Here is a 25,111-nt window from a genome sequence, read left to right as displayed (position 1 = left end):
AATATGTTAAATATTAATTGAATTATTCTCAATTCTGTACCGAGCACATTGTTTCTTGCTGACACTATCAAAACTGACACTATCAAAAGCTATTTCTGTGTATGTAGCTCAGAGTATAAGTTAACACCATATACAGAGAACACGTGATCTGTGTTGGACATATATAAACGTCTCTTAGGAGGGTGTAGGGGGCTTTTTGTCACGTGGGACGGTCACCTCCCTTCCTACACATGATTCTCCATGGACAACAGATGAAGAAGCAACAGCTGATAGCGGAAGCCATGATGACCTTCAAACTTCACACAGACAGACTGTTTTACCATTCAGGACCTTGTGAAAGATGAGTAACAAGACAAGCGCTGATATCTACACATGGACAATCTACTTTTATGTTTTCTGCAATTTGTTTTTTCTGTGGACAATTCAATAAACCACTATACTTTATCGGAATACCATGACATTTTTCTTTTAAGAATAACGCACCTGGTTAAGTCTTGATTAAATATTTTTGCGAAATAATCATTTTTTAACACAATAGTAAAAAGTTGGGGACACACAGGGTTAATAGCAGCGTTAACGGAGTGCGTTACCCGCGGCATAACGCGGTCTGTTAACGGTGGCATTAACCCTGTGTGAGCGCTGACTGGAGGGGAGTATGCGGGCGCCGGGCACTGAGTGGTGCCCAGGGGAGTAGGGAGGGACTAATTCTCGACTGGACTGTGCCCGTCGCTGATTGGTTGCGGCAGCCAGGACAGGCAGCTGGCGAAACCAATCACAGACGCGGGATTTCCGTTACGGAAGTTGCCGACAGAAAGATGGAAGAACCCCTTAGACAATTATATAGTAGATAATTCAGGAACGCTTCAACGGATCGTAGCGATTCTGAGATTGTTTTTTTTCCGTGACATATTGAGCTTCATGTTAGTAGTAAATTTAGGTCAATAATTTTTGCGTTTATTTTTGAAAAAAAACGGAAATTTGGCTAAAATTTGGAAAATTTTGCAATTTTCAAATTTTGAATTTTTATTCTGTTAAACCAGAGAGTTATGTGACACAAAATAGTTAATAAGTAACATTTCCCACATGTCTACTTTACATCAGCACAATTTTGGAAACATTTTTTTTTTTTTGCTAGGAAGTAATAAGGGTTAAAATTTGACCAGCGATTTCTCATGTTTACAGCAAAATTTACAAAACCATTTTTTTTTTTGGGACGACCTCACATTTGAAGTCCGTTTGAGGGATCTATATGGCTCAAAATACCCAAAAGTGATACCATTCTAAAAATTGCACCCCTCAAGGTGCTCAAAACCACATTCAAGAAGTTTATTAACCCTTCAGGTGTTTCACAGCAGCAGAAGCAACATGGAAGAAAAAAATGAACATTTTAACTTTTTAGTCACAAAAACGATCTTTTAGCTTCATTTTTTTTTTTCATTTTAACATGGGCAACAGGATAAAATGGATCCTAAAATTTGTTGGGCAATGTCTCCTGAGTATACCGATACCTCATATGTGGGGGGAAACCACTGTTTGGGTGCACGGCAGGGCTCCATAGGGAAGGAGCGCCATTTGACTTTTTGAATGGAAAACTAGCTCAAATCGTTAGCGGACATCATGTCCCGTTTGGAGAGCCCCTGTGTGCCTAAACATTGGAGCTCCCCAACAAGTGACCCCATTTTGGAAACTAGACCCCCCAAGGAACTTATCTAGATGTGTGGTGAACACTTTCAACCCCCAAGTGCTTCACGGAAGTTTATAACGCAGAGCTGTGAAAATAAAAAATCATTTTTCTTTCCTCAAAAAAGATTTTTTAGCCCACAATTTTTTACTTTCACAAGGATGACAGGAGAAATTGGACCCCAAAAGTTGTTGTCCAGTTTGTCCTGAGTATGCTGGTACCCCAGATATGGGGGTAAACCACTGTTTGGGCACACGTCGGGGTTCGGAAGGGAGGGAGCACCATTTGACTTTTTGAACGCAAGATTGGCTGGAAAGAATAGTGGCGCCGTAGCGCGTTTGGAGACCCTAAACAGTGGAAACCCCTCAATTCTGACTCCATTGCTAACCCCAACACATCCCTAACCCTAATCCCAACTCTAACAATGACCCTAATCACACCCCTTACCCCAACATACCCCCTAACCCCAACACACCCCTAATCCTAACCACAACCCTAACACCCACACACCCCCAATCCCAACCATAACCCTAACCACATGCCTAACCCTAACCCCAACACACCCCTAACCCTAATCTTAACCATAATTACAACCCAAACCCTAAGGCTATGTGCCCAAGTTGCGGATTTGTGTGCGGATTTTTCCGCACCGTTATTGAAAAATCCACAGGTAAAATGCACTGCATTTTACCTGCGAATTTACAGCGGATTTCCATTGTTTTTTGTGGATTTCACCAGCGGATTCCTACACAGGAACAGGTGTAAAACGCTGCGGAATCCGCACAAAGAATTGACATGCTGCGGAAAATACCGAGCGGTACTTTCTGCACCATGGGCACAGCGGATTTGGTTTTCCATAGGTTTACATGGTACAGTAAACGTGATGGAAAACTGCTACGAATCCGCAGTGGCCAATCCGCTGCGGGTCCGCAGCCAAATCTGCACCGTGTGCACATAATAGCCTAATTCTAAAAATATAGCAAAAAGAGGGTAATGAACCACTCACTGAAAAAATTGGATGCCCAAAGAATTATGTATAAATAGCAAAAAGGGAAACCTAAAATATAACATTTAATAATACTAATTAAAAAACTATACGACACAACAATACATATAATGACAAACTCATGTATTGACCAACAGGTCAATCAGACGGGGAACTGATAAACAGTCCAAAGAGAAAAGATCAGTAGTAAATTTGGATCCCTACACAACCTTCAGGGCTTATTGTCATAATATGCACCCAGTCAAGTAAAGCAGAGGAAACCAACAAAACAAATATATACTACTGTGAAAAATATAACTTGAGGTTCTATATAAGGTGAACGGGGAAAATACCACCATCTATCACCAATAAGAAACCTTCAAATACATGGGGATACACATCGAGCTATTGGAACAATCTCACCCAAATGTGATGCTGCAGCATGTTGAAATGTGTTCCCCATGTCAAGATCAGAGTCCTATGGATCAGGTTCCGACCATCTAGGATCCGTTGGACTCCCGGACCACTTCCTGCGTTAAAGACCACCTCCCTACGCGTTTCATCTCAGGGAAGAATCCTCAGGGGACACGGCAGTCAGTACGTGGTCAGGATTTGATGGAGTGCTCAACCGAGACAAAAAATCTCCAGGGAGCCTCTCATCAAACCACCCAAGAATGGCGTCTCTTTTATATGGTACTCCTATCAGGGATAATGCCTATTCCTCCAGAACAGCTGAGATTCAGCCAATCAATCCTGGGCCTATAACCCACATACAGCGGTCCAACTAACCTCATTGGTGAATCAGGGTTAAAGGCGGCGACATGAACTCCACGTGGGATACATAACAATGAAGGTGTATGTTAGGTTCACTTCCGTCTCTATGTGAAGAGCACGCACCTCTGACTCATAACAATGAGTCATGGACATGCGCAGTAACTCTGGAACGCAAGCGGCATTAATGTTGTCGGAGCGTGCGCATCCGCCTCAACATGGTGAGTCACAACCCTGCGCCTGGAACGCAAGTAGCGTCTAATACATTTCTGCCCAGGCACGCACATATGACTCACCTGAGTGAGTCACAGCCATCCGCCCGTGCTACAGACAGGAGGGGGGCGTGGATCACACTGTAGCTAATGCAGATACCAGGTTCACAGTTCTGACGTAAGGTGTGATCAACACCCTGATGGCACTGCATAAACCAATAGTCAGCAGAGATCCACGCAAACAACGCTCACCCACCGCTTCTAAGTTCGAGCCCACCCAGCATAATATTATAAAGAACGGCATTAGCAAAAAGTTCTATTCCCTTAGTATTTTATAATATAAGACACATCATACCATTTAGTGCCTTGCACAAAAAATGGAAACATCCTATTATATGTCTTTTAAACTAAGGGGAATATAAGACAAAAAGTGCCGTAACTATTACGTGGGGGATTCACTTTATAAGGGAGGCGGACCACTGAATTTGGGAAATAAGCACTAGGCTGTTGTGTCTTACCAAAGAGAGAAAGAATAATTTAAAAACTAAAAATTTTCTCTTTGGACTGTTTATCAGTTCCCCGTCTGATTGACCTGTTGGTCAATACATGAGTTTGTCATTATATGTATTGTTGTGTCGTATAGTTTTTTAATTAGTATTATTAAATGTTATAGCCTAATTCTAAGCCTAATTCTAATTGCAAGCCTATTTCTAACCCTAACTTGTCATGATTCCAATGGCAGGGAATCACAAAAGGACAAGCACCAACGAGCTCTAGGGTGATGGAACCTGAGCTGACCGCGACCCTAAACCTGAACACACAAATAACAATAGCCGGGGAACGTGCCTACGTTGATCCTAGACGTCTCGCACCAGCCGAAGATCTAACTTCCCCTATTAGAAGAAACACAGACCTCTCTTGCCTCCAGAGAAATACCCCACAGAAATAGCAGCCCCCCACATATAATGACGGTGAAATGAGAGGAAGGCACATACACAGTATGAAAACAAATTCAGCAAAATGAGGCCCGCTAAAACTAGATAGCAGAGGATACAAAAGTAAACTGCGCGGTCAGCAAAAAACCCTTCAAAAAACCATCCTGTAATTACTTGAACTCATGTTCCAACTCATGGAACATGAGGAGCAATTACAGCCCACTAGAGCAACCAGCAGCAAAGAAACAATTATATGCAAGCTGGACAAGACAAAAATAAAGCAAAACGTGGAACAAGAAAATCAAAAACTTAGCTTGTCCTGAAGATTACTGAAGCCAGAAGCTGAGGTAACAAAACACTCTGATAACCTTGATAGCCGGCGGGGAAATGACAAGAAAGCCCGGTTAAATAGGAAATTCCCAAATCCTAATAGAACAGGTGGACACCAGAGACAGCAGAACACAAATCACCCAGTACCATCAGTAACCACCAGAGGGAGCCCAAAAACAGAACTCACAACAGTACCCCCCCTTGAGGAGGGGTCACCGAACCCTCACGAGAACCACCAGGGCGACCAGGATGAGCCCTATGAAAAGCGCGGACCAAATCATCAGCATGAACATCAGAGGCAACCACCCAAGAATTATCCTCCTGACCATAACCCTTCCACTTGACCAAATATTGGAGTTTCCGTCTGGAAACACGAGAATCCAAGATCTTCTCTACAACATACTCCAATTCTCCCTCCACCAGCACCGGAGCAGGAGGCTCAAGCGAAGGAACAACAGGTACCTCATACCTCCGCAACAACGACCGATGGAACACATTATGAATAGCAAACGATGCCGGGAGATCCAAACGAAACGACACAGGGATAAGAATTTCCAAGATCCTATAAGGACCGATGAACTGAGGCTTGAACTTAGGAGAAGAGACCTTCATAGGAACAAAACGAGAAGACAACCACACCAAGTCCCCAACACGAAGTCGAGGACCCATGCGGCGACGGCGATTAGCAAACTGCTGAGCCTTCTCCTGGGACAACTTCAAATTGTCCACCACATGACTCCAAATCCGATGCAACCCATCCACCACCATGTCCACTCCAGGACAATCAGAAGGCTCCACCTGACCAGAGGAAAAACGAGGATGAAACCCCGAATTACAAAAGAAAGGAGAAACCAAGGTAGCAGAACTAGCCCAATTATTAAGGGCAAACTCGGCCAGCGGTAAAAAGGTAACCCAGTCATCCTGATCAGCAGAAACAAAACACCTCAAATAAGTTTCCAAGGTCTGATTAGTTCGCTCCGTCTGGCCATTCGTCTGAGGATGGAATGCAGACGAAAAGGACAAATCAATGCCCATCTTAGCACAGAACGTCCGCCAAAATCTAGACACAAACTGGGATCCCCTGTCAGAAACGATGTTCTCCGGAATCCCATGCAAACGAACCACGTTCTGGAAAAACAGAGGGACCAACTCAGAGGAGGAAGGCAACTTAGGCAAGGGTACAAGATGAACCATTTTAGAAAAGCGGTCACACGCAACCCAGATGACAGACATTTTTTGAGAGACAGGGAGATCCGAAATAAAGTCCATGGAAATGTGCGTCCAAGGCCTCTTCGGGATAGGCAAAGGTGACAACAATCCACTGGCTCGAGAACAGCAAGGCTTAGCCCGAGCACAAACCTCACAAGACTGCATGAAAGAACGCACATCCCTCGACAAGGAAGGCCACCAAAAAGACCTGGCCACCAAGTCTCTAGTACCAAATATTCCAGGATGACCTGCCAACGCAGAAGAATGGACCTCGGAGATGACTCTACTGGTCCAACTATCCGGAACAAACAGTCTCTCAGGCGGACAACGATCAGGTTTACCCGCCTGAAACTCCTGCAAAGCACGTCGCAAGTCTGGGAAGACGGCCGACAAAATCACCCCATCCCTAAGGATACCAGTGGGCTCAGAATTTCCAGGGGAGTCAGGCACAAAACTCCTAGAAAGAGCATCCGCCTTCACATTCTTTGAACCTGGCAGGTATGAAACCACAAAATTGAAACGAGAGAAAAACAGTGACCAACGAGCCTGTCTAGGATTCAGACGCCTGGCAGACTCAAGGTAAATCAGATTTTTGTGATCAGTCAAGACCACCACACGATGTCTAGCACCCTCCAGCCAATGACGCCACTCCTCAAATGCCCACTTCATGGCCAAAAGTTCCCGATTACCCACATCATAATTCCGCTCAGCGGGCGAAAATTTTCTAGAAAAGAACGCACATGGCTTCATCACCGAGCAATCGGAGCTTCTCTGTGACAAAATCGTCCCCGCTCCAATCTCGGAAGCATCAACCTCAACTTGGAAAGGAAGCGAAACATCAGGCTGACGCAACACAGGAGCAGAAGAAAACCGGCGTTTAAGTTCCTGAAAGGCCTCCACAGCCGCAGGAGACCAATCAGCAACATCAGCACCCTTCTTAGTCAAATCCGTCAAAGGCTTAACAACACTAGAAAAATTAGTTATAAAACGACGATAGAAATTAGCAAAGCCCAAGAACTTCTGCAGACTCTTAAGAGATGCAGGCTGCGTCCAGTCACAAATAGCCCGAACCTTGACGGGATCCATCTCAATAGTAGAAGGGGAAAAAATATACCCCAAGAAAGAAATCTTCTGGACTCCAAAGAGACACTTTGAGCCCTTTACAAACAAGGAATTAGCCCGCAGGACCTGAAACACCTTCCTGACCTGCTGAACATGAGACTCCCAGTCATCAGAAAAAAACAAAATATCATCCAAATACACAATCATAAATTTATCCAGATATTCACGGAAAATATCGTGCATAAAGGACTGGAAGACTGAAGGAGCATTAGAAAGTCCGAAAGGCATTACCAAATACTCAAAATGGCCCTCAGGCGTATTAAATGCGGTTTTCCACTCATCACCTTGCTTTATTCGTATAAGATTATACGCACCCCGAAGATCAATCTTAGTGAACCATTTAGCCCCCTAAATGCGAGCAAACAAATCAGTCAACAAAGGCAAAGGATACTGATATTTTACGGTAATCTTATTCAAAAGACGATAATCTATACAATGCCTCAAAGACCCATCTTTTTTGGCCACGAAAAAAAAACCTGCTCCCAAAGGGGACGAAGATGGACGGATATGTCCCTTTTCCAAGGACTCCTTAACATAATCCCGCATAGCAGTATGCTCTGGCACTGACAGATTGAACAAATGACCTTTAGGAAATTTACTACCAGGAATTAAATCTATAGCACAATCGCAATCCCTGTGAGGAGGAAGCGAACTGAGCTTAGGCTCCTCAAAAACATCCCGATAATCAGACAAAAATACAGGAACCTCAGAAGGAGTAGATGAAGCGATAGAAATCAGAGCTGCATCATCATGAACCCCCTGACATCCCCAGCTTAACACAGACATTGTTTTCCAGTCAAGGACTGGATTATGAGTTTGTAACCATGGCAGACCAAGTACTAGAACATCATGTAAATTATACAATACCAGGAAGCGAATCACCTCCTGATGAACGGGAGTCATACGCATGGTCACTTGTGTCCAGTACTGAGGTTTATTCATAGCTAAAGGTGTAGAGTCAATTCCCTTCAAAGGAATAGGGACTTCCAGAGGCTCAAGACTAAACCCACATCGCTTGGCAAATGACCAATCCATAAGACTCAGGGCAGCGCCTGAATCTACATAGGCATCAACGGAAATGGATGATAATGAGCAAATCAGAGTCACAGACAGAATGAACTTAGACTGTAACGTACTAATGGCAACAGACTTATCAACCTTTTTTGTGCGTTTAGAGCATGCTGATATAACATGAGCTGAATCACCACAATAAAAGCACAACCCATTTTTCCGCCTATAGTTTTGCCGTTCACTTCTAGACTGAACTCTATCACATTGCATTGTCTCAAGTGCCTGTTCAGAAGACACCGCCAAATGGTGCACAGGTTTGCGCTCCCGTAAACGCCGATCAATCTGAATAGCCATAGTCATAGACTCATTCAGACCCGTAGGCGCAGGGAACCCCACCATAACATCTTTAATGGCCTCAGAAAGGCCATCTCTGAACTTTGCAGCCAGGGCGCACTCATTCCACTGAGTAAGCACTGACCATTTCCGAAATTTTTGACAATATATTTCTGCTTCATCTTGCCCCTGAGAGAGAGCTAATAAAGCTTTTTCAGCCTGAATCTCCTGGTTAGGTTCCTCATAGAGCAAACCCAATGCCAGAAAAAACGCATCCACATTAAGCAACGCAGGATCCCCTGGTGCCAATGCAAATGCCCAATTTTGAGGGTCACCCCGCAGGAAAGATATAATAATCTTAACCTGCTGAGCAGGGTCTCCAGAAGAGCGAGATTTCAAAGAAAGGAACAGCTTGCAATTGTTCCTAAAATTCAGAAAACTAGATCTATCTCCAGCAAAGAACTCTGGAATAGGAATTCTAGGTTCAGACATAGGAGCATGTACAACAAAATCTTGTATATTTTGAACCTTAGCAGCAAGATTATTCAAGCTGGAAGCTAAACTCTGGACGTCCATGATAAACAGCTAAGGTCAGAGCCATTCAAGGATTAAGAGGAGGAAAAAAAAAAAATCAGCCAGGCTGCAATTAAAGCTAGGCAGCAACCTCAGAGGAGAGAAAAAATAAAAAAAAAACTTCCTCAGACTACTTTTCCTCCTACTTCAGCCCAAACATTTAGGCTGGCTATACTGTCATGATTCCAATGGCAGGGAATCACAAAAGGACAAGCACCGACGAGCTCTAGGGTGATGGAACCTGAGCTGACCGCGACCCTAAACCTGAACACACAAATAACAATAGCCGGGGAACGTGCCTACGTTGATCCTAGACGTCTCGCACCAGCCGAAGATCTAACTTCCCCTATTAGAAGAAACACAGACCTCTCTTGCCTCCAGAGAAATACCCCACAGAAATAGCAGCCCCCCACATATAATGACGGTGAAATGAGAGGAAGGCACATACACAGTATGAAAACAGATTCAGCAAAATGAGGCCCGCTAAAACTAGATAGCAGAGGATACAAAAGTAAACTGCGCGGTCAGCAAAAAACCCTTCAAAAAACCATCCTGTAATTACTTGAACTCATGTTCCAACTCATGGAACATGAGGAGCAATTACAGCCCACTAGAGCAACCAGCAGCAAAGAAACAATTATATGCAAGCTGGACAAGACAAAAATAAAGCAAAACGTGGAACAAGAAAATCAAAAACTTAGCTTGTCCTGAAGATTACTGAAGCCAGAAGCTGAGGTAACAAAACACTCTGATAACCTTGATAGCCAGCGGGGAAATGACAAGAAAGCCCGGTTAAATAGGAAACTCCCAAATCCTAATAGAACAGGTGGACACCAGAGACAGCAGAACACAAATCACCCAGTACCATCAGTAACCACCAGAGGGAGCCCAAAAACAGAACTCACAACACTAACTCTAGTGGAAAAATAAAAATATATTTTCTTTATTTTATTATGTTCCCTACCTATGGGGGTGATAAAGCGGGGGGGGGGGGTTTATTTACTATTTTTTTTCCAGGACGTCCCCCTGACAGCACTCTGGAGGACGTCGTCCTCCTTGCAGGGACAGGAAAAGCACGAGAGGTTAAAAGGTCCCACTACGCCCCCTTTCCTTCAGTGTTTTTCCTGTCCCTGCATGGAGGGACACACAAGATTTGCGCAGCGTGCGAAGGCTTAGGCTACTTTCGCACTAGCGTCAGAATCTACCCGTCGCAATGCGTCGGGCAGAGATTCCGACACTAGTCTTTAACGAACTGCACAACGGAGGCAGCGGATGCATTTCTCCGGCGCATCCGCTGCCCCATTGTGAGGTGGGGGCGGAGTTCCGGCCTCGCATGCGCGGTCGGAAAAAGCGGTCCGTCAGGAGCAAAAATTGTTACATGTAGCGTTTTTTGCTCCCGACGGTCCGCCAAAGCACGACGCATCCGTCACACGACGGATGCGACGTGTGGCAATCCGTCGCAATGCGTTGTCAATACAAGTCTATGGGGAAAAAACGCATCCTGCAAGCACTTTTGCAGGATGCGTTTTTTCTGCAAAACGACGCATTGTGACGGATTGCAGTTAACGCTAGTGTGAAAGTAGCCTTACCGAAGATCGCTGGTTGGCACAGTGCATATGTGTTAGAACAGGGGTCTAAATGCCGGAGACGAAAGAGGATATGGAATTCAGGAGTGAGGATGCCGGGGTAAGTGCGCATAGCGCAGAGGCTCCTGCACACACATTTAGACACTAATCCCAGCCCTATTATACCTATTCTTGTTTTATTAGGATAAAGATATTCCACTGACCCCCATCAAAATGGCTAAAAAGCCAGGCAAGGCCTTGGCAAAGAGTAACCGTTGCTCCATATGTCACTTAAAGCTTCCAGAGGCGTATAAACAATCACTCTACAGCTCATGTATTTCTAAGGTTGTAAGAGAAGAGCAACCAACACTTTTGTCTGAGATGAGGAGTTTAATCCAGGAGGAAGTACAAGCCACCTTGGCTACCATGTCACAACAGCACCATTCCAGTCCAGGTCCGGGCCGTAAGAGACCCAGATGGGACCCAGAACAGAGAGATCTTCATATATCTTCAAATATGGAATCAGACCTTAAAAGCTCAGACCAGGAAGAAGGAGAGCTCCCACTAGAAGAGCAGGATCAAGGAAGGAAATATCTCTTCCCAGTGGAAGATACGGAAGATCTAGTACAGGCGGTGAGTCCAGACAGGATCTAATGTTTGGAGGTCTTACCGGTAGGTCAAAGACCCATTTTTATTTTGATCACTGTGATATGATCTATCACAGTGATAAAAATGAATGAACAAATCTGCTGGCCGGCAAATTCGGCGGGCGCACTGCGCATGCGCCCGCCATTTTGGAAGATGGCGGTGCCCATACTAGAAGCCGGACAGACACCGGGAGGGACCCCCGGACTCTGGAGGTGCCTTCGCCAGACAGGACGGAGGGGAGACGATTGCAGCGGAGGACATAAGGGAGGGTAGGGAACACTGGAAGCAGATCGCCGCCGTCAGCCAGTGGCGGGGTCAGATCGAGCTCTCAAGCCGTGGCCGATGATATTGCAGCATCGGCCATGGCTGGATTGTAATATTTCACCAATTTTCATTGGTGAAATATTACGATTGCTCTGATTGACTTTCACTTTCAACAGCCAATCAGCGATCGTAGCCACGGGGGGAAGTGAAGTCACCCCCCTGGGCTCAAGGAGCACTCCCCCTGTCCCTGCAGGTCAGGTGAAATTTCAGTTATCCCTTTCACCTGATCTGCAGGAACGCGATCCTGCCATGACGCCACATAGGTGTCACAGGTCGGATTGGCACCGACTTTCATGACGCTTATGTGGCGTCGCAGGTCGGGAAAGGGTTAAAGGGGTTTTCCCACAAATGAAAGTTAATTTTAAAAATTGACTGTGTTTGACCGTGTACGGAGCATACCACATCTCTTGGGCAGGGGAGAAAGCAAAAGACAATACTGACATTACAACAGGAGATCACAGAAGATTCATTTTGTGAGGTAAAATATTTCACTGACTGTTTTTAAATAATATTTAACCTCACAAAATGTATTCTCTGCGATCTCATGCTGTAATGTCCGTATTGTCTTTTGCTTCCTCCCCTGCCCAGGAGCTGTTGTATGTTTGGTACACGGTCAGACACAGACAATTTTTAAAACTAACTTTTGTTCATAGGAAAACCCCTTTAAAAGTCAAATATCAACGCCAACATGGCTCCTCCTAAAAAGTATTCAAATGACAATGAAAGGAAAGCAAAGACACAATGTCGAAGACAGCAAAGGGCAAATGAGACTCTTGAAGAGCAACAGCATCACTGGGACAAAAACAATGCATATAAGCATAGGCGTCAAGCACATGAGTCCCCTGATGCAAAAGTCATTAGATTATCACAGGATGCCATTAGGCAACAACAGCACCGCATGACTGCCCCCATCGTGACATTACCGCCCTCCCGATGCATTAGCATCGGGCCTCCATCCAGTAGTAGTTATATTCTTGTACATAGGAGCAATATAAGGCTTCAGTATTTTAGTAGTTATATTTTATATAATAATAATAATAATAATAATTTTTATTTATATAGCGCCAACATATTCCGCAGCGCTTTACAAATTATAGAGGGGACTTGTACATACAATAGACATTACAGCATATTTTTGGATATAGAGAGCAGTATTCTAGTAATTACTAGCTATTGAACCCATTCTACGCCCGGGTGGCGAGCATTTATATTGGTGTATGGTCTCCATCCTGGTATGTGCTGCTTCCATCCTGTGCCCTAATCTTGTCATGCGCCCCCTTCCTGTCATGTGCAGCCCTCATCCTGTTTTGTGCACCTCCATCTTGTCATGTGTGCCGATGGCACAAAATTATGGTGGAACCGTGCATTTTTGCAAAAATATATTTCCCGCAAACTGATTCCCCGTGGTCTTCGGGTCCGTGCTATCCCAGCATTCCCTGTGGAGGACGATGACTTCATCACACGGTGGGAGGAGGCGTGTAGTAACTGTTCATTTACTCTTATGCAACTGTTGGTGGATTTAGATACCAAAAAAATCAACAATTTTGATTCGTCTATAGATGAGGCTCAAAGAAATCTAAGAAGTGATTGTCCGCCTGATAAATTGGCTATGTTTGAACTACAAATCGAAAAAAATCTTGATTTATGTGTTAAGAAGATTCAGGACACCCAGGGGACCAAATTGCAGAGAGATGTCAAGGACTTTTCTACAAATAACGTATATCATTGGAGGAAAACGAATGTACAGAATCTACAGACCACTCGTGCTCTATCTGTCAACTCACTATCTAATATGAGTGATTCCTCTGAGTGGTCAACTTCCTCTGTGGTGACTAGATCTGGCTCTCGGCCTAACAGAGTGAGGGATGTGAATTTCCATCCATATAGGCGTAACCAGCAGAGATCGCCAGATCGGAAAAATGCAAATAAAAAGGTAATAAATCTGAGTTCGCATATCCTTACTGAGAGTGATCTTTCGCTCTTGAGTAAGGGCCTCACGTTTTCCCCTAAAGCTAGTTTTGACACCTCCTCTGCAATAAAGACCTTCATCTCTTTGCAAGATCACTGTTATTTAAAAGATATTTCTTTGACCCTCATCTGCATTCTTTGTTTCCTACAGAGGAAGAACAATTAGCTCTTCAGGATCTGGAGGAGTTATATATTGAACATCAATCAGGCGAAGGAGGTAAGATTCCTCCTGCCATTAGATCCAAATCTAGGAAGTTTCCTCCATTAACCAGCTGCCCCAGCATAGATGTTTGTTCGGGTTGTCTCCGAGGACTTCCTCCACATCCCTAGGGGTATTGTCCGCGACAACCTGAACAGAGATGAGCGTGCGAGATTGGACGTCCTGCGGTCTCTTCCTGATGTGGTGCTGAAGCCAGCCGATAAAGGGGGTAATATTGTCATCTGGCCTATAACGTTATATGAAAAGGAAGCATTTAGACAACTTAACAACAAGACTTGTTATAAGCGCCTTACATTTAACCCCTTATCATCTTTCACTGGGCAACTACAAAAAATCTTGAATGCCGCAGTGGATGATGATGTTATCACCAAAGAGCTGGCTTCGGCACTGCTAGTTCAGGAACCTATGGTATCTACTATGTATTTATTACCTAAAATACATAAAAATCTGGTGAGTCCCCCAGGGCGTCCAATCATCACTGGGCCTGGTAACTTCCTAGAAAATGTCAACCGTTGGATTGACTCCAAATTAAAACCTTTGGTAGAGAGCCTTCCTTCCTTTCTGTTGGATACAGGAGAATTCCTAAGGCGGGTGGATGGCCTCCATATGGACAGTGACATGCTAATGGTTATAGGGGACATTGAGTCCATATATACCAGTATTAAGCACAAAGATGGTCTAATAGCGACCAAGTATTTCCTTGAGATGTCCAATCTACCTGTGGGGATCATCCACCTTATCCTTGAACTTTTGGAATTCTCCTTAACCCATAATTTTTTTACGTTTTAAGGGGTCCTTCTACCTACAGCTCCAGGGCACTGCAATGGGTGCCTCTTTTGCACCAGCTTACGCAAATTTTTTCCTGGGGCTGTTGGAGAAGGACCTCTCACCTGTCAGATCAGTCGTCGATGGACCGCATCCCCATTTGGATGCGGTACATCGACGACATATTTTTGATCTGGCAGGGAAACTCTGATACATTACAGGAGTTTATGAAATCCCTTAATACTAATGACTGCAATATCTTTGTCACATATCAGAGTAGTAGGGATAGAATAGACTTCCTAGATGTGACAGTATGGAGGGATTGCAACAATATGTTGCAAACTACAATCTATAGGAAAGAGACCTCCACCAACAGTCTTCTCCACGCCTCCTCCGCCCACCCTAAATACATGATTAACTCAGTCCCTGTTGGACAGTTCCTCCGCTTGCGGAGGATCTGTTCCAATAATGAGGACTTTGAAGTTAAAGCAAGAGATCTGTGTGAGAGGTTTTATGAGCGCAGGTATGGGAGACGTGCTGTCAAACGCGCTTATCATAGGGCGAAATATTCTACAAGACACACGTTATTGTATGCTCGTAATGAGCGTCGTGACCCTCCGAACAAAATACGTTTCATTACCAACTACCATGCCCAGTTCTCTCGCATGAAGGAATGCCTTCATAAAGCATGGCCCATTCTGCAAGCAGATTCAATTCTCAAACAAATCCTCCCTAAAAACCCTAGTGTAACCATCCGACGTTCAAAGAATCTTCGTGATGGTCTTGTCAGGAGCCACTATCAGGAGGGCCCTGGTTTACGCTTTATTGATGGTGTGGGTCCGAGGTGTGGATGTGCTCCATGTGGTCGGTGTGTTGCCTGTCCTAATATTGACCGCACGGACACATTTACCAACTCCTCTGGGTCTAAAACCTATGAGATTAGGCAACGTATCACGTGTACAACTAGAAATGTGATCTATTTTGCAACGTGTCCGTGCGGTCTTATATATATTGGTCTCACTACACGTCAACTTAAAGTACGTGTACGTGAGCACGTCCTTGGGATTGCGGCGGCCGCCGACCACTTCGGACTATACCTCGCCATTTTAAGACACATCATAATTGTGATGGCTCTACACTTAGAGTTAGAGGTATAGATTTGGTAGACCCGGGGATCCGTGGTGGGAAAATCAGCATTAAACTAGCCCAACGGGAATGTAGGTGGATTTGGGTATTGGATACCGTTCACCCCAAAGGGCTGAATGAAAATATTAGTTTTGCACCGTTCCTATAACACAACCGCTGGCTGTCATATACATATGTCTCTTGTTTTTAATGTGTTTTATTCGTTATTTTTTATTCAGCCCCATTACCTTCATTTCCATATACGATGTTGGACCATTCTTGGGATGGACATATTTGCGATGCTGGACTTCCCATACTATCAAGAAGCTTTATCCATATGGACTTTATTTTCTGCCCTGACATCTATAAGAAATACATAGAGCCTGCATTATCTTACATTGCTGTCCTCTGATTTTGTTGTATTCGCAATATTTGTGGTGATTATGATGCATGATTTATCTATGGACTTTCTTCATATACTTATTGAGTGTGGTATATAAAAATATTTTTGTGAGGATCCGTATGCTGCACGATATTACTGCATGATATGTTAATTCTTCAGGAATATAATATCGGTTGTCCTAGATGGTGTGCACCTACTACCATTCATTTAGCCACTTATTTGTGTATCACAACTGTATATGAATAGTGTGATCATAACATTGTCATCTCAGATGGTTTGCATTTTAAATCCAGCTTTTTAGTATTCGATTATAATTATATATGATTTATGCATTCCTATTTACCCACAGTACGTGTGTGCGTCATGGTTCCTGTCCTCTCGTCGGCCTGCGGCGTCTCTATGTTTTGCAGCAGCGATCATGTGTTATGACGCCTTGCATCACATGACTCCGCCGCTGCCGAGGGTTCTGTCACCGTGACGGCGCATGCGTCATGGATGTGGTTATAATAGGCTCTGCGTGCAATATGTGAGACACGCTACGGTCTCGCGCCGCTAAGCATCCTGTCTCCTTGACAACGCGCACGTCATAGAGTATGGCAGCAACGAGTCCGGGGAGCTCCATAGTTAATTACCAGCTGGGTTGTTGATTACAGCTGCGCGTCAGATCCTCCCCTCATCGGACTAAGGTACTTTGATTGGCTATTGGGGCTTTTTATACCTCACTTCCCCTTCCTTCCCTACCCCTTGAGAAAGGCCACACCGCCGAAACGCGCGTCAGGGTGGACACTCCTGGACTCCTTTCCTGGTGCTATACGGGTAAATATATTATTTATGTTATGTGGCTCTGTTGTGGCCCTTTTCATCTTTTTGGATCTATATCCCACACCTTAGCACTTAGCTAGTTTATAATCAGGCAGTATGGGCACCTTGCAATATCTATTTAGTACTAAACTTGAAATACTAGCAGGTATGTCCTGTGTTGCCTGTATCTAATGCTATGATTGTCCTTTAGTCCTGTGAGTGCCCTTTTTTGAGATGTGTTATGTGGTTGTATTCCCTTCATATCTCCTATGTTTGTCATCTTTTACCTGATCCTTTAATAAATTTATATGCATTATTCTAAATATTTTTGGGATCTTTTGTCGTGATTTTTTTCTGTGGTTGATGTGTGCCGATGGCGTCCAGCACCCGATTAGCGTCCTCCCGCAGCCGCTCGTAGGTACCGATGAAGTCTTAGGGCATGGCGCAGGGCTGGCACAGCTGGTAGATGGGCATCCAGTGCTCGATCATCTTCTTCTTGTCCAGCAAGTACCGCAGGAACTCGGAGGTGATGTCGTCCCCCTTGAATGCAGCGGCGGGCTGCTACTAGCGCACGATCTGCAGTCCGTACCGCTGCTGGTACTCCTTGATCTCCCCGAACTTGTTCCTGTAGGCGGATAGTAGCCGCTCCAGGGGCTCCAGCACAAAAAGGAACTTGTAGGGTATGTGCACACGTTGCAAATTTGCCTGCGGATTTTTCTGCACTGAATCCGCATCTCTTGCCAGAAAACACAGGTAAAAATCCACGTTTTTTTTATGCATTTTTGAATGCTAAATAAAGATCTATTATTGAACCAAAAAAGATTTTTGATGTCATTTTTTGTGCAACCTCCTCTTTTACATTTGTCCAACCCACACTCCATTACACACAGACAGATCTATAGATGTCAAATAATAATAATCTTTATTTTTATATAGCGCTAACCTATTCCGCAGCGCTTTACAGTTTGCACACATTATCATTGCTGTCCCCGATGGGGCTCACAATCTAAATTCCCTATCAGTATGTCTTTGGAATGTGGGAAGAAACTGGAGTACCCGGAGGAAACCCACGCAAACACAGGGAGGACTTGCAAACTCCTTGCAGGTGAGATTTGAACCCAGGACCCCAGCGCTGCAAGGCTGCAGTGCTAACCACTGCGCCACCGTGCTGCCCTATGCTCTATCTATAGCTCTATCTAGAGAGAAAATTGGAACAGCAGATAGTATTGCCTCGTGTCATGTAGAGCTTTCCCAACCAGCAATCAAATAGTTTCCAATAAAAAAAGTAAAAAAAGGAAAACGGCAAAAAAAAAAAAAGTTTGCAAAAAAGTGTACTTTATTGCCCAAATGGCGTGGCGGATGTGATATGCTTGAGAAAGGATATCGAATCCGAAACATTGCCATGCCATTTGGGCAATAAAGTCCACTTTTTTTCAAACTTTTTTTTTGCTGTTTTCCATTTCTTACTTTATCTATAGATCTATTTATCATCTATGTATCTTATTCCTTCTATCTATAGATACTGTAGATAGAAGGAATGAGATAGATCTATAGATACATAGATATCTATTCATATATCTATACAGTCATGGCCAAAAGTATTGACACCCCTGCAATTCTGTCAGATAATACTCAGTTTCTTCCTGAAAATGATTGCAAACACAAATTATTTGGTATTATTATCTTCATTTAATTTGTCTTAAATGAAAAAACACAAAAAGAATTGTCCTAAAGCCAAATTGGATATAATTGCACACCAAACATAAAAAAGGGGGTGGACAAAAGTATTGGCACTGTTCGAAAAATCATGTGATGCTTCTCTAATTTGTGTAATTATCAGCACCTGTAAAGGCCCCTTCACATTAAGCGACGCTGCAGCAATACCGACAACGATCCGGATCGCTGCAGCGTCGCTGTTAGGTCGCTGGAGAGCTGTCACACAGACCGCTCTCCAGCGACCAACGATGCCGGTAACCAGGGTAAACATCGGGTAACTAAGCGCAGGGCCGCGCTTAGTAACCCGATGTTTACCCTGGTTACCATGCTAAAAGTAAAAAAAAACAAACACTAGATACTTACCTAACGCTGTCTGTCCTCCAGCGCTGTGCTCTGCACTCCTCCTGTACTGGCTGTGAGCCGGAAAGCAGAGCGGTGACGTCACCGCTCTGCTTTCCGGCTCACAGCCAGTACAGGAGGAGAGCAGAGAAGCAGAGCGCAGCGCTGGAGGACAGACAGCGGTAGGTAAGTATCTAGTGTTTGTTTTTTTTTACTTTTAGCATGGTAACCAGGGTAAACATCGGGTTACTAAGCGCGGCCCTGCGCTTAGTTACCCGATGTTTACCCTGGTTACCAGTTAAGACATCGCTGGATCGGTGTTACACACGCCGATCCAGCGATGTCAGCAGGAGTCCAGCGACGAAATAAAGTTCTGGACTTTATTCAGCGACCAACGATCTCCCAGCAGGGGCCTGATCGTTGGTCGCTGTCACACATAACGATTTCATTAACGATATCGTTGCTACGTCACAAATAGCAACGATATCGTTAACAATATCGTTATGTGTGAAGGTACCTTAACTTACCTGTGCCACCTAACAGGTGTTGGCAATAACTAAATCACACTTGAAGAAGAAAACAAAAAGCACCAAAAGAGGGCAGAGGGTGCAAAAAATCCTTCCAGGTATATACCAAACCTCATGCTATTGTCCAGAAAGATGAAGGCAGCACTCCAGTAGAAAAAATAAGAGTATTTTATTGGCCCATGTGCGACGTTTCAGTCCAAAGTGTGGACCTTTCTCAAGCAGTTATAAAGTGCAAATGCATACATATATATAGTGGATTGAACAAGCAAAGAAATTTATAACAATCAGTGAATAATATTAACCCCTTTACCCCCAAGGGTGGTTTGCATGTTATGGACCGGGCCAATTTTTACAATTCTGACCACTGTCCCTTTATGAGGTTATAACTCTGGAACGCTTCAACGGATCCCGGTGATTCTGACATTGTTTTCTCGTGACATATTGTACTTCATGATAGTGGTAAAATTTCTTTGATATTACCTGCGTTTATTTGTGAAAAAAACGGAAATATGGTGAAAATTTTGAAAATTTCGCAATTTTCCAACTTTGAATTTTTATGCAATTAAATCACAGAGATATGTCACACAAAATACTTAATAAGTAACATTTCCCACATGTCTACTTTACATCAGCACAATTTTGGAACCAAAATTTTTTTTTCTAAGGGAGTTATAAGGGTTAAAAGTTGACCAGCAATTTCTCATTTTTACAACACCATTTTATTTTAGGGACCACATCTCATTTGAAGTCATTTTGAGGGGTCTATATGATAGAAAATACCCAAGTGTGACACCATTCTAAAAACTGCACCCCTCAAGGTGCTCAAAACCACATTCAGGAAGTTTATTAACCCTTCAGGTGTGTCACAGGAATTTTTGGAATGTTTAAATAAAAATTAACATTTAACTTGTTTTCACAAAAAATTTACTTCAGCTCCAATTTAATTTTATTTTACCAAGGATTACAGGAGAAAATGGACCCCAAACCTTGTTGTACAATTTGTCCTGAGTACGCCAATACCCCATAAGTGGAGGTAAACCACTGTTTGGGCGCATGACAGATCTTGGAAGCGAAGGAGCGCCATTTGACTTTTTAATGCAAAATTGACTAGAATTGAGATGGGACGCCTTGTTGCGTTTGGAGAGCCCCTGATGTGCCTAAACATTGAAACCCCCCACAAGTGACACCATTTTGGAAAGTAGACCCCCTAAGGAACTTATCTAGAGGTGTGGTGAGCACTTTGACCCACCAAGTGCTTCACAGAAGTTTATAATGCAGAACCGTAAAAATAAAAAATCATTTTTTTTCACAAAAATTATCTTTTCGCCCCCAATTTTTTATTTTCCCAATGGTAAGAGAAGAAATTGGAACCAAAAAGTTGTTGCACAATTTGTCCTGAGTACACTGATACCCCATATGTGGGGGTAAACCACTGTTTGGGCGCATGGGAGAGCTCGGAAGGGAAGGAGCGCCGTTTGACCTTTCAATGCAAAATTGACAGGAATTGAGATGGGACGCCATGTTGCGTTTGAAGAGCCACTGATGTGCCTAAACATTGAAACCCCCCACAAGTGACACCATTTTGGAAAGTAGACCCCCTAAGGAACTTATCTAGAGGTGTGGTGAGCACTTTGACCCACCAAGTGCTTCACAGAAGTTTATAATGCAGAACCGTAAAAATAAAAAATCATTTTTTTTTCACAAAAATTATCTTTTCGCCCCCAATTTTTTATTTTCCCAATGGTAAGGCTGGGTTCCCATTGCGTTATGGGACCGCGTTTAACGGACAGCGTTGCACGGCGAAATTAACGCCGTGCAACGCGTCCGTTAACGCGCCCATTGAAGGCAATGGGAACGCGCTTCACTAGCACGTGCCATGTTCGGCTAGCGACGCGCCGGTGATTCCTGGCGCGACGCGGATGCTGCTTGCAGCGTCCGAGGCGCGCCCGCAGTCCGTTCCCCGCTCTCGCAGATCGGGGATCTGCGAGAGCGGGGACGTTACCGCGACCCCGACCGCAGCCCCATAGAAAACATTGCGTTAGCGCAATCCGCTAGCGCTAGCGCTAAACGGATTGCACTAACGCAATGTGACCCTAGCCTAAGAGAAGAAATTGGAACCAAAAAGTTGTTGTACAATTTGTCCTGAATACGCTGATACCCCATATGTGGGGTTAAACCACTGTTTGGGCGCATGGGAGAGCTCGGAAGGGAAGGAGCGCCGTTTGACTTTTCAATGCAAAATTCACAGGAATTGAGATGAGACGCCATGTTGCGTTTGGAGAGCCACTGATGTGCCTAAACATTGAAACCCCCCACAAGTGACACCATTTTGGAAAGTAGACCCCCTAAGGAACTTATCTAGATGTGTGGTGAGCACTTTGACCCACCAAGAGCTTCACAGAAGTTTATAATGCAGAGCCGTAAAAATAAAACAAAAATTTTTTCCCACAAAAATTATTTTTTAGTCCCCAGTTTTGTATTTTCCCAAGGGTAACAGGAGAAATTGGACCCCAAAAGTTGTTGTGCAATTTGTCCTGACTGCGCTGATACCCCATATGTGGGGGGGGAACCACCGTTTGGACGCATGGGAGGGCTCGGAAGGGAAGGAGCGCCATTTGGAATACAGACTTAGATGGAATGGTCTGCAGGCGTCACATTGCGTTTGCAGAGCCCCTAATGTACCTAAACAGTAGAAACCCCCCACAAGTGACCCCATATTGGAAACTAGACCCCCCAAGGAACTTATCTAGATGTGTTGTGAGAACTTTGAGCCCCCAAGTGTTTCACTACAGTTTCTAACGCAGAGCCGTGAAAAAAAAAAAAAATCCCCCCAAAATTATTTTTTAGCCCCCAGTTTTGTATTTTCTCGAGGGTAACAGGAGAAATTGGACCCCAAAAGTTGTTGTCCAATTTGTCCTGAGTGTGCTGATGCCCCATATGTGGGGGGGATCCACCGTTTGGGTGCATGGGAGGGCTCGGAAGGGAAGGAGCGCCATTTGGAATGCAGACTTAGATGGAATGGTCTGCAGGCGTCACATTGTGTTTGCAGAGCCCCTAATGTACCTAAACAGTAGAAACCCCCAAGTGACCCCATATTGGAAACTAGACCCCCCCACGAACTTATCTAGATGTGTTGTGATAACTTTGAACCCCCAAGTGTTTCACTACAGTCTATAACGCCGAGCCGTGAAAATAAAAAATCTTTTTTTTTCCCACAAAAATTATTTTTTAGCCCCCAGTTTTGTATTTTCCCAAGGGTAACAGGAGAAATTGGACCCCAAAAGTTGTTGTCCAATTTGTCCTGAGTCCGCTGATACCCCATATGTTGGGGTAAACTCCTGTTTGGACACACGGGAGAGCTCGGAAGGTAAGGAGCACTGTTTTACTTTTTCAACGCAGAATTGGCTGGAATTGAGATCGGACGCCATGTCGCGTTTGGAGAGCCCCTGATGTGTCTAAACAGTGGAAACCCCCAAATTATAACTGAAACCCTAATCCAAACACACCCCTAACCCTAATTCCAACGGTAACCCTAACCACACCTCTAACCCAGACACACCCCTAACCCTAATCCCAACCCTATTCCCAACCGCAAATGTAATTCAAACCCTAACCCTAACTTTAGCCCCAGCCCTAACTGTAGCCTTAACCCTAACTGTAGCCTTAACCCTAGCCCTAACCCTAGCCTTAACCCTATCCCTAGCCCTAACCCTAGCCCTAACCCTAACCCTAGCCCTAACCCTAATGGGAAAATGGAAATAAATACATTTTTTTTATTTTTTTTTTATTTTTCCCTAACTAAGGGGGTGATGAAGGGGGGTTTGATTTACGTTTATAGCGGGTTTTTTAGCTGATTTTTATGATTGGCAGCCGTCACACACTGAAAGACGCTTTTTATTGCAAAAAATATTTTTTGCGTTACCACATTTTGAGAGCTATAATTTTTCCATATTTTGGTCCACATGATCATGTGAGGTCTTGTTTTTTGCAGAACGAGTTGATGTTTTTATTGGTAACATTTTCGGGCACATGACATTTTTTGATCGCTTTTTATTCCGATTTTTGTGAGGCAGAATTACCAAAAACCAGCTATTCATGAATTTCTTTTGGGGGAGGCGTTTATACCGTTCCGCGTTTGGTAAAATTGATAAAGCAGTTTTATTCTTCGGGTCAGTACGATTACAGCGACACCTCATTTACATAATTTTTTTAATGTTTTGGTGCTTTTATACGATAAAAACTATTTTATAGAAAAAATAATTATTTTTCCATCGCTTTATTCTGAGGACTATAACTTTTTTATTTTTTTGCTGATGTTGCTGTATGGTGGCTCGTTTTTTGCGGGACAAGATGACGCTTTCAGCGGTACCATGATTATTTATATCTGTCTTTTTGATCGCGTGTTATTCCACTTTTTGTTCGGCGGTATGATAATAAAGCATTGTTTTTTGTCTCGTTTTTTTTTTTTCTTACGGTGTTTACTGAAGGGGTTAACTAGTGGGACAGTTTTATAGGTCGGGTCGTTACGGACGCGGCGATACTAAATATGTGTACTTTTATTGTTTTTTTTTTTTTTATTTAGATAAAGAAATATATTTATGGGAATAATATATATTTTTTTTTTTTCATTATTTAGGATTTTTTTTTTTTTTACATACTTGTAAAAAAATTTTTTTACTTTTTTACTTTGTCCCAGGGGGAATACAGATCGGTGATCTGCCAGTTTGCACAGCACTCTGACAGATCACCGATCTGTCTGAGAGCAGTGCAGTGTTACCAAGTGCCTGCTCTGAGCAGGCACTTGGTAAGCCACCTCCCTCCCTGCAGGACCCGGATCCGCGGCCATCTTGGATCCGGGACTTTCTGCAGGGAGGGAGGTAGGAGACCCCCGGAGCAACGCAATCACATCGCGTTGCTGCGGGGGTCTCAGGGAAGCCCGCAGGGAGCCCCCTCCCTGCGCGATGCTTCCCTGCACCGCCGGCACATCGCGATCATGTTTGATCGCGGTGTGCCGGGGGTTAATGTGCCGGGGGCGGTCCGTGACCGCTCCTGGCACATAGTGCCGGATGTCAGCTGCGATAAGCAGCTGACACCCGGCCGCGATCGGCCGCGCTCCCCCCATGAGCGCGGCCGATCGCCTATGACGTACTATTCCGTACGTGGGAAGTAAAGCCCACCCCACATGGACGGAATAGTACGTCTAATGGCAGAAAGGGGTCAAATATGAAGCTAGTACAAGATTCACAGAAAAAAGACCAATCAAAAAAGGCGCAGTGAATGTGCAATAGCGAGTGCAAAGGACACATATAGTGTCTATTACAGTATAATACCAAATGGCAGACAATTGCCAATAAAAATCAGCTGTGAATCATAAAATACTGGAGGCATGACTCACCCCACATGTCTTAGGAAAGGCAAAAAAAAAAGAGCAGTATTCAGCGTTCCTAGGAAAGCATTGCACATGTCAGGAGGTTGTCTTGCCATATAGTACATCACATCCTGTTCAGGAGCAGATGGGAACTGTAGTTCACAGCACGTCGCCATCTTT

At 44.1% G+C, this 25,111-nt stretch overlaps 1 protein-coding gene and 1 long non-coding RNA gene across 3 annotated transcripts in view; both read left to right on the top strand.

Moving 5' to 3' along the window:
* Window positions 1–17,306, top strand: part of LOC138681144 (uncharacterized) — a 65,976-nt gene extending 48,670 nt beyond the window's left edge. Inside the window, exon 2 of the mRNA XM_069768422.1 lies at window positions 13,819–17,306. Within this exon, the coding sequence (XP_069624523.1) occupies window positions 14,796–15,809 (1,014 nt within the window). The 5' untranslated portion in view covers window positions 13,819–14,795 and the 3' untranslated portion in view covers window positions 15,810–17,306. The remainder of the gene's footprint in view (window positions 1–13,818) is intronic.
* Window positions 1–17,306, top strand: part of LOC138681152 (uncharacterized) — a 65,874-nt gene extending 48,568 nt beyond the window's left edge. Inside the window, exons 1-2 of one of the 2 annotated variants that reach the window (XR_011321894.1) lie at window positions 10,193–11,360; window positions 16,017–17,306. This is a non-coding gene — a long non-coding RNA (uncharacterized lncRNA). Of the gene's footprint in view, window positions 1–10,192; window positions 11,361–16,016 lie in introns of those variants that run through there. The other variant, XR_011321895.1, reaches the window with a different exon arrangement.
* Window positions 17,307–25,111: the final 7,805 nt, after the last annotated feature.

This window comes from Ranitomeya imitator, chromosome 1 (assembly GCF_032444005.1).
Source record: "Ranitomeya imitator isolate aRanImi1 chromosome 1, aRanImi1.pri, whole genome shotgun sequence".
In the NCBI taxonomy this organism is placed as follows: domain Eukaryota; kingdom Metazoa; phylum Chordata; class Amphibia; order Anura; family Dendrobatidae; genus Ranitomeya; species Ranitomeya imitator.
This window is presented reverse-complemented; position numbering and strand designations above follow the sequence as displayed.